General features: G+C 52.4%; 1 protein-coding gene across 1 annotated transcript; it reads left to right on the top strand.

The window, feature by feature from the left end:
- The first annotated feature begins 4,210 nt into the window (after window positions 1-4,210).
- Window positions 4,211-8,519, top strand: DLX5 (distal-less homeobox 5). Its single transcript, XM_021689717.1, has 3 exons — window positions 4,211-4,730; window positions 6,633-6,817; window positions 7,851-8,519. The coding sequence occupies exons 1-3, from the start codon at window positions 4,376-4,378 to the stop codon at window positions 8,178-8,180; spliced, it is 870 nt and encodes a 289-aa protein (XP_021545392.1). The 5' UTR covers window positions 4,211-4,375; the 3' UTR covers window positions 8,181-8,519.
- The last annotated feature ends 816 nt before the right edge of the window (window positions 8,520-9,335 follow it).

Here is a 9,335-nt window from a genome sequence, read left to right as displayed (position 1 = left end):
AAAAAGTGAAGCTCCACTGTAAATAAAATTACTCAGATCTGTCTCCATGAAATGTATGACGTAACCAGCTTTGTGTGTGTTTGAGGTTTCTGAGATTGGAAAGTACTCCAGATGGATCATGATCAGTAAAGACATAATAAGAGCGAACTGCTCTGAGAGCATTTTTCACTGGACAGATAAAGAAAAGTAATGGGTAAAGCATTGCAAATAAAAAGTAAAATAAACCTCAGCCTAAAAATGGGACTTTTAAAAGACAGGTAGTCCGATAAAAATTCTAAAGTCAAAAAGCACTGTTTGTATCAAGTTTGTATATATCATGCTAGTATCATACTATGGGGTCCTTTATCTACCTGAATTATGTGCATCTGATTGATGTGCACAACATTTTAAATAAGTTTTTTAAAAAACAGTTTCCATATTAAAATGACCTTAAATACATAAATTAAATGTTTTCAGATGCACTGATTTGTCGGAGCTTCAAGCCCCAATGAAAGGATGTTCTGCTTTTCACATGCCTGTGAGTAAATAGATTTCCAGATGGGCCGGGGGGAGAAAATTGAGTTTAATGTGGCTATTAAAATTATCTTTCCCACCCCTCTCCAAGGCACTCCTCCCACGAACTCAGTGGCACTATCTTTCCGGTTCATGAGAGCAGTGAATCACCAGCAGCCTCTCCAGCATCTCCTCTAGTTAGAGGAGGGCCAGCTTCTTCAGAACTGTCCAGGAAATACGGTTCTCCCTTGACTAGTCCCAGTCACTCCAGGTCAGCAGATTGAACACAGCCTGTTACTCCCCGCACACCTCCTGATTTTGTCCTGAATCCCAGAAAATGGTGATCCGGTGGAAGGAGGAAGAGTATGAATATATAAGGAGTCAAGGAAAGGAACAAACGGGAGTGGAGTGGAAAGAAAGATCTGCTGGAAGCGGAAAGAAGGAAAGCCACGTACTAGTGTACTCGAACCCCAAAGACCAGCCGGCCTGTCCAGCCAGTGACTCTGGGCTTGGGAAACCTTTGCCATCAGCGCGCCGTTTCTTGCGGACACTGGGTGGCGCTCGTGGTAAAGACTTGCACTTCTCTTAGGGTCCTGCCCGCCCCCCACTCCTGCCCCTCTTTGCCCCATGTAAATTTCGGCTACCGGGAGATGAAATTACTCATATTCTTCCTACGTGTCGCAGTGGGGAGAGCACTTCTGGATAATTTTGATGCCTTGGGGCTGTTTCTCCACGGCCGGGCCTGTCGGTGGGTTTTGAAAGAGGCAACAGCGTCCGGCCCGCTGGCCTGAAAACGAAGTTCCAGGCCTTGGTGTCAGAACCACCCACAGTACCGGCAAAAGTTGCCCCGACAGCCGAGAGGCCCAGAGCGTGCGCACCCAGAGTGTGGATCCGAAGCGGGAGCCATGCCCGGGGGCCGTTCGTGCAAAGAGCCACGATGACTATGAGGTTAAATGAAATGGGACTAGACTGTGATCAGGCTCCTTTCAACGTGGAGCTCCCACTCCCTCCCGATGCCTATAAGGAAAGGGTAGGGGAGAATGGGGTCCAGCTAGAAAAGAACAAAATCAAGAAAACTGAGGCTCTGGACCTTCAGAGGCACCCCCAGATTTGGAGGTCTCACACAGCCGCAGCCTTTCCTTGCACAAGTGGCTGTAGTCTGGCCTGAGGACCAACACTTTAGGAACTGAAACAAAGATGTTAAATCCTTCCCCACCGCCCTGTTCCTTCTTGTCTTGGATAAAATATGAGAATGTCTTTTTTTTTTTTTTTTTGACAAGGGAAAAGTGAAATTGAACAAGGTCTAAACTAACTTAACATTGTAACATTGTGTTCCTGACCCCATCCCTAACTTCTAAATTGTGTCCAAATTCTGCCCTTTCCAATCCCATACTAGTTGAAATCCACCTTCTCAGCAAGGTCTAAGGACATAACCGTTGGGAGCATAGCCCTATTGACCTTATTTTTCTTTGCGTAGTAACTTTTAAACCTTTAACAAATAAAAAGTGGGGGAGTGCTGGACCAGCTAAGGCAGCCCAGCTCCCTGCACCACTCCCCTTTGCCAGGAGGTGCTTTGAAGCGTCCCTAGCATTGCTCTAGGGAAGCGATTCATGTAATTAAATGGCAGGATGTGTCTAAGGTGACTCGATGGGCGCCAAGAACTTCTCCAGAGCAGAGACCAGGACTGGAAGCCCAATGGGGTTGGCACCGCTTTCCCGCTTTCCCAACGCCCTGTAGTTCTTCACAATTTAAATCTAGGGGGTGAACAGTGGTGCCCAAATCGACCCCATGAGATGAGGGTGAGTGGACAGCCAAGGCTCTGTTTACCTGGCGACTATGTCAGAGAAGTTCAGGGCTGCACAGGCCTAAAGCAGGAGGCTTGGGCCGGGTTGGAGGTGGGGGCGGGGGAACCCTGTGACACACACCTCCCCTTCCCTATGCACTCCTGCCCTGAAATTGTCCCCAAAGGGCAGTGCAGCAATAGCTGAGGTTTCCCTGCACCCAGCCCAGAGAGGCAAGCAGTTGGCACATGAATGGCTACACTGATTTGCAGTTCCCAAGCTAGGCTGGCATCCTGCTCCGGGTTCCAGATCTCTGGCTCTCCCTGCCGGCCTGTTTTGGGTCAGAGTAGCTCCATGGCCAAGGTAAAGCTAAACTAGCTCTAGACATAACTAATGTGGACACTTTTCTTTGGTTGAGAGTGGGTGGGCGAGGGAATGAGAGGCCCGACCAGCCCACCCTAGTTGTCGGGTGGAAATCCCAGGTTCTGGGTCTCAGATTCCCTGGAGGGAGATGCTGGGAGGGCCCAAATCAGGATCCAGCTCCTGCGGTTGCCTATTTCAGGGGAGTGGAAAGGGAGGTGGTAGTTTGACTTATGTTAAATTTCTAAACTCCCAGCTGGATCACCACTACAGCAAGAGTGACGTGTCATGAAAAGCAAACTCTGAACCTCGAGTTCCAAGTGTTTGATTACTGAGCCTTTATGCCCTTTGCATATGAGCTAAGGTGTGTTTGCTGCAGGAAATAAAGGGAGGGATACAGAAACTGGGACTTGAGAAATGGAAAGGCAGGCATTCGGGTGCCAGGTCTATGGAGCTAGGAGGGGGCAATTCATGGGCTTCACGCAACTTCCCCAAAGAGTTTTTGTCCCTGTCTACCCTCTAGTCTTCTTAGGGTTTCCCCATTCCGTCCCGGAGGAATGACAGATCACAAGTGAACCATTCACTTCTGCAGGAGTATCTGGCCACTGAACACAGTTATGGGCCCTCTATTCCAATGGCATCCACACAGACAAGAATACTGAACAAAATGTGGGCTGCCTGTTCTTCTTGGAGACCAGCAATTTGGGCATCATTAAGTTCTTTGTGCTGGTGACAATGATATTTTTAAGGGACTGTAGAGATTTAGGGTTGCAGGAACTCTCTGCCATTAAAAGCTGAATGGGCAGCGTGCATTCTTGAGCATCCTTATCCAGCCCTTGTCTGAGAAGTACTCATCTTGTGCTAAAGAAGTGCTTGCTGCAAATTTGTGTCATTCCCCAAATCACAAATTTTCAATACGGGTAAGTTACAACTTGGCTCCCAGCACCCCACTAAGAATATTGTTCTCCTTTCCTTCTCGCTTTGGGTCCTACATCCCTGCTCCCTCCTCCCATTCCCTGCTTTGATTCCTCATTTCAATATCAATGTTCAGTTCCACACCACCACCACCGCCCCCCCCCCCCCCCCACCCCCGGCAAGCCACAGGGGTAGGAAAGTGGGAACAAGGAAAGACCGACGCCCACCTCACCCCCCAAATATGTGCACTTCCCGAGGCCGCTGATTGGAACACATTGTCTCCAGATATTACTGAGCTGGGTGTTGGGGCTTCTGCGTTGTCTTTGGTATTCACTGAAAACAGATTGAGACCCCCTCCCCCAACAAGCAAAAACAACACACGCGCGCGCGCGCGCGCGAACACACACACACACACACACACACACACACATTCCCCCCACCACCACCTCCATTTTTTCTCTCTCTCTCTCTTTTTTAAGCAATGCTTTGTTGTGCTAAAACTAGTTGGACGAGTTAGGGTGTTGCTGCTGCTCCCGAGGCCCTGGCCAATGGAACCCGATCCACCCCGCTGTGCGTAAGCGCGCAATTAAGGATTTAACCAAGGCTGTGCTGCGCCTCAGCCATCAGTCAGCCCGCCGGAGACAGAGCCTCCACGACTCCCAGCCTCCTCCTCGCCGCCGCCGCCTTCTCTCCTCCTCCTCCTCCTCCTCCTGCTCCTCCTCCTCCCTCGCTCCCACAGCCATGTCTGCTTAGACCAGAGCAGCCCCACAGCCAACTCGGGCAGCAGCCGCCGCCACAGCAGCAAGGACAGCCGCCGCCTGCGAGCGATGACCGGAGTGTTTGACAGAAGGGTCCCCAGCATCCGATCCGGCGACTTCCAAGCTCCGTTCCAGACGTCCGCAGCCATGCACCATCCGTCTCAGGAATCGCCAACTTTGCCCGAGTCGTCGGCCACCGATTCCGACTACTACAGTCCCACGGGGGGAGCCCCACACGGCTACTGCTCTCCTACCTCGGCTTCCTACGGCAAAGCGCTCAACCCCTACCAGTACCAGTACCATGGCGTGAATGGCTCCGCCGGCAGCTACCCCGCCAAAGCTTACGCCGACTACGGCTACGCCAGCCCCTACCACCAGTACGGCGGCGCCTACAACCGCGTCCCGAGCGCCACCAGCCAGCCAGGTAAGGGGGGAGGGGGCGCGGGATGGGGGCAGATACAGGGCGAGCCCGGATCCTGGAGCGGCGAGGTGGGCTGGGAGATTGGGGGTCCGAGCCAACCACTAGCGTGGGGGCGCACCCGGCAGAAGGGAGGGGGGCCTGGACTCTGCACCCGAGGGACGTTCTCTAAGGCCAGCATTTTAGGGATTCTTGGAAGAATCCTCCCCTCGGGCACCTGGGGGTGGGGGACCCTCAAGTCTCTGGATTCCCAACTTGCCTGGTCTGAAAGCCAACTAGGCTGAAAAGGGCGTAGGGGTGGAGAGAAGAAAGACTCAAGCGGCCTGAGTGGCGTTTGCGTAATAAAGGGGAGGTTAGTTGTTGGAATTTTTGGTGAGCGTGCTCCGTTGGTGCGAGTGGGAGTGGAAGGCTGCCTCAAAGATTCTGTCGGGATTAGTCTGAGAGCAGCCACGAGCCAGCGTGGTGTCGGTGTCCCTGGCGCGCGGGGTGGGGGTGGAGGGCTGAGGAGCTGGAGCCCGCCAGAGGAAGAACGTGCGGAGAGCCTTGCGGTTTATCCAGGGCATTTCCAGAAACAAAAAGCCATTTAAGGGTGGAGGAGGGTTGCTGAGGGGTGCCTAAATTTTGTCTTCCTCTTCCCCACCTCCTGTCTTTTCGCCCTCCTTGAAACTTAGTTGGAGAGTTTAAGAGGGCCAGTGAGCTTGGGCGGTAAAAGAGAGGCATGAGGTCTCCTTGGAGAGGTTTTGCTGGTCAGGTTTGATCTCTTCCCACTAGCACATTAATAATCCTGCTAATATTAGCATCCCCTTCTTTGGCAGAACCGAGACCACAGCCCTCATTCTCCACCCTTCCTCTCCCAGGAGCTTGCCACACACCGGCGCGCGCGCGCGCGCGCGCGCACACACACACACACACACACACACACCGCGGAGAGGTTCTCCACCCCTTCCAGAGATGGGTAGATTTGATAAGGTGGTACTTTTCGGAAAGGGGACTTGTGGCCCCAGGGTATGTTTGTAAAGCACGCATTCAGAAAGTCCTCTTCCCCGTCTACATTCACGACTTTGAGAAATTCGTCCTGACCTGCCGCCCCTTTCCTACGAAAACACCCTACCACCGAATCCTTTTCAATGTGTGACTCTTGATAAATTTTAAAAGAGAACCTAGGGGATGGTATGTCTTCATTCCTTTCAGTGTCTCTGTATTTCGTGCATAAGTGAAAGATTTTTTTTTCCTTTTGGCCAAGAACTTATTAAGTCTATTTGTAAAAGAAACCAGACACATCTGTGCCCTCGCAGATCTGCAGGGAGATTATGGGGGCTGCATAATCGGCCCTCTGTCTGCAGCGGCCTGGACCTCTTGCTGCTGAATTGAAGGAGCATAGTTTGCTTGTGGGTCTTTGAACTTTGGAGACCTCGGTTAGCGTCTTCCCTGCCCATGCGTCTGGTCTCTGCGGGCGCCCGAACAGACGCCGACAGTGGGGGCGGGGGGGGGGTGTCACGGCCCAGAGCCTCCCCCTTGAAGCCCCAGGAGAGGCTGGCCAAGCTCGCCTCAGAAACGGGGGTGAGCACAGGGTGGGCGTAAAAACAAGTGAGGGTGAAGCAGGAACTGCTGCAAGGGCTAAATCCCAGACGCCAAGGGAGCTGTGCTGTACAAAGAGCTTTGCACAAGCCCACCATAACCTGAATGAACTAAGTAGGGAATTAATCAAACTACCTGGCTTTTTCATGACTTGGGGGAGGGGCATATTTCTCTGGGTCTTGTTAAGCAAAGGAGGTGATACGGTGAAAGAGACTGAAGACTGCGTGGGTAAAACAAAACAAAACAAAACTCAAGGACTGTATCTGAGGGTTCTGCAAAAGAAACACTGTCTGCGGACAAACTCTAACCGGGTCTATTTTGATTATTTAGAGAAAGAAGTGGCCGAGCCCGAGGTGAGGATGGTGAATGGCAAACCAAAGAAAGTTCGTAAACCCAGGACTATTTATTCCAGCTTTCAGCTGGCCGCATTGCAGAGAAGGTTTCAGAAGACTCAGTACCTCGCCCTGCCGGAACGCGCCGAGCTGGCCGCCTCGCTGGGACTGACGCAAACACAGGTAAATCCGGCGGCGGTGCGGCCCGAGCCCCGCCTCGGCTGCAAGGCAGGCTGGGCCGCGCGGTTCCGTCCCGACCGGCTGGAACCGATCGGAGAGCACCGCGAGAAACTCACAGAAAGACACCGACCCCGCGCCCTTACCTCCATGACTCAGGCCGGGTGTCGCCGCCGTGCGACGGTGGGGCTGGGGATGGAGACGCCGTTCATCCCCCGCTTCGGGCCTCCAGGGGCGAGGGGCCAGTTTCCTAGATTGGAAACAAGGGGAGGGTCATTTCTAGGACACTCTCGAAGCCTGGAGAAATTGGTTCTCTGCACAACGCAGAGCCTTTCGGGGAGAGCAGGGCCCGGCGGCCTCGCGGTGGTCTCGGGCTGCGAAGGTCGCCTCCGGCTGGAACGCTGAAGGGTCACGCCCTGCTCCTGCGCAGCTTTAGGCCGTAGCAGCCTGAGGGTCGCGAAGTGGGGGGCGCTGCTGTGCAGGGAAGTCATCCCTGGGTCTTCCCATTCCCTTCACTCCCTCTCCAGCCCTGCGGGGGCCTATAAGAAAAAAAAAAAAAAAAAGAATGTTCGAACGCCGCCCAGAGCTGCAGGCGCATTCTGACCTTTGGAAGCTGAGGAGGGAGTGGAGGGAGTCGGGCGGGAGATTGGGACAATGCTCCTTTCCCTCCACACCGGCGCGCGCTCGGCCAGCCCCAAGCCCCCGCGCGCGGCTCTCGGCCATTGTTTTGGAGACGCTCACTGCGCCGCGTTTCGTGCGCCCTGCGCAGGCCTGCACGTGGGCGCGCGCAGCCCGGGACACTCGCGCTCTCCTCCCCCAGCCCAAGTAAGACGCTAAAGCCTCGGAGTCCTGCCCTCGCAGGGGCCAGGTGAGCGCCTGGCCGGTCAGGGTGTCCTCCTGACCTTAGGCCGCGCGAGCTGCGGGGAGATGCCAGGTCCGCGCCACCTGGGGGCCCAAGATGCCTCCAGTCGCCGCTCTGGGGAAGGCGCGGGCGGCCTCTGAGTGACCCGGTAACGTGTGCCTTTGTTCCCCCACCCAGGTGAAAATCTGGTTTCAGAACAAAAGATCCAAGATCAAGAAGATCATGAAAAACGGGGAGATGCCCCCGGAGCACAGCCCCAGCTCCAGCGACCCTATGGCGTGTAACTCGCCGCAGTCTCCGGCGGTGTGGGAGCCCCAGGGCTCGTCCCGCTCGCTCGGCCACCACCCTCATGCCCACCCTCCGACCTCCAACCAGTCCCCTGCGTCCAGCTACCTGGAGAACTCGGCTTCCTGGTACCCGAGCGCAGCCAGCTCGATCAATTCCCACCTGCCGCCGCCTGGCTCCTTACAGCACCCGCTGGCGCTGGCCTCCGGGACGCTCTATTAGGCGGCTTTCTCTTGCTCTCTTTTTTTGGGACTGCTGTGTTTTGCTGTTTTAGAAAATCATAAAGAAAGGAATTCATTTGGGGAAGTTTGGAAAACGGAAACAAAAAAGATTCATGTGTAAAGCTTTTTTGCATGTAAGTTATTGCATTTCAAAGGACCCCCGTCCCTCCTTTTTTTACAGACGAACTTTTTTGCGCAACTGTGGACACTATCAATGGTGCCTTGAAATCTATGACCTCAACTTTTCAAAAGACTTTTTTTCAATGTTATTTTAACCATGTAAATAACTGTAGATAGAGGAATTAAACTGTATATTCTGGATAAATAAAATTATTTCGACCATGAAAGCCAAATGTTTCTAAAAAATACTCCTTTTGCCCGCCTTATACTGGGCTACTGACGTTTTATGCAGGCAATTAAAGGAAGACAAGCTCTGCAGAGATCCAACAGGGCAAAAAGGAAAACAGAAATTGGGGGCTGCATGGATGCAAACTGTACACCTGTGTGTTGGATGCTGTACTTTATGTGTCTATATACATATGTGGCCTGTTTATAGTACTGCCATAAAATATATATTTAGGGTTGGTTTTTTTTTTTTTTTTTTTGGCCTAACCACAAAAACATTTAGATAATTTTAAGTTTAACCCCAGATTGTTTCAGGTAGAAAGTAATGCTGGAATCTAAATCCGGTCCTCCCGCCCTGTGTGTGAGTAAAAAAAGCCGCAGAAATCCATCAATAACCGCTCCAAATTCTAAGCTCAAAGCAATTATCATGGACAACTCTCCCCCCACTCCCAACAACCTCTGTGTATTGGCAGAGCAATTAGACAAATTACACTCTCTTCAAATAGGAGCTTCCAGAGATGAGGAGAAGAAGAGGAATAAAAAGAAGTAGAGGAGGAGGAAGAAGAAAAAGAAGAAAATTTTCCTTCCCATTACATTTTTTTAAAAATCTGAAATGTTTGCAGCATGGCAAATGGTAGTGTCTCGGACTCCTTGGTATATGATTATAAATTTATTGGAGGTCTTTTAGAGAGAGGAAAGGATCACAGGACTTGGATGATAAGCCAAAATCAGTTGGGCAAGCAAGGCATGATGGGTAGGGGGCATTCCTTCTCCTGCCAAGAGAGGGAATTGTGGGGTGGAGGACAGGAAT

This window comes from Neomonachus schauinslandi, chromosome 12, assembly GCF_002201575.2.
Source record: "Neomonachus schauinslandi chromosome 12, ASM220157v2, whole genome shotgun sequence".
NCBI classification, from domain to species: Eukaryota; Metazoa; Chordata; class Mammalia; order Carnivora; family Phocidae; genus Neomonachus; species Neomonachus schauinslandi.
The sequence above is the reverse complement of the archived record's forward strand: the minus strand, read 5'-3'. Positions and strand labels throughout refer to the sequence as shown.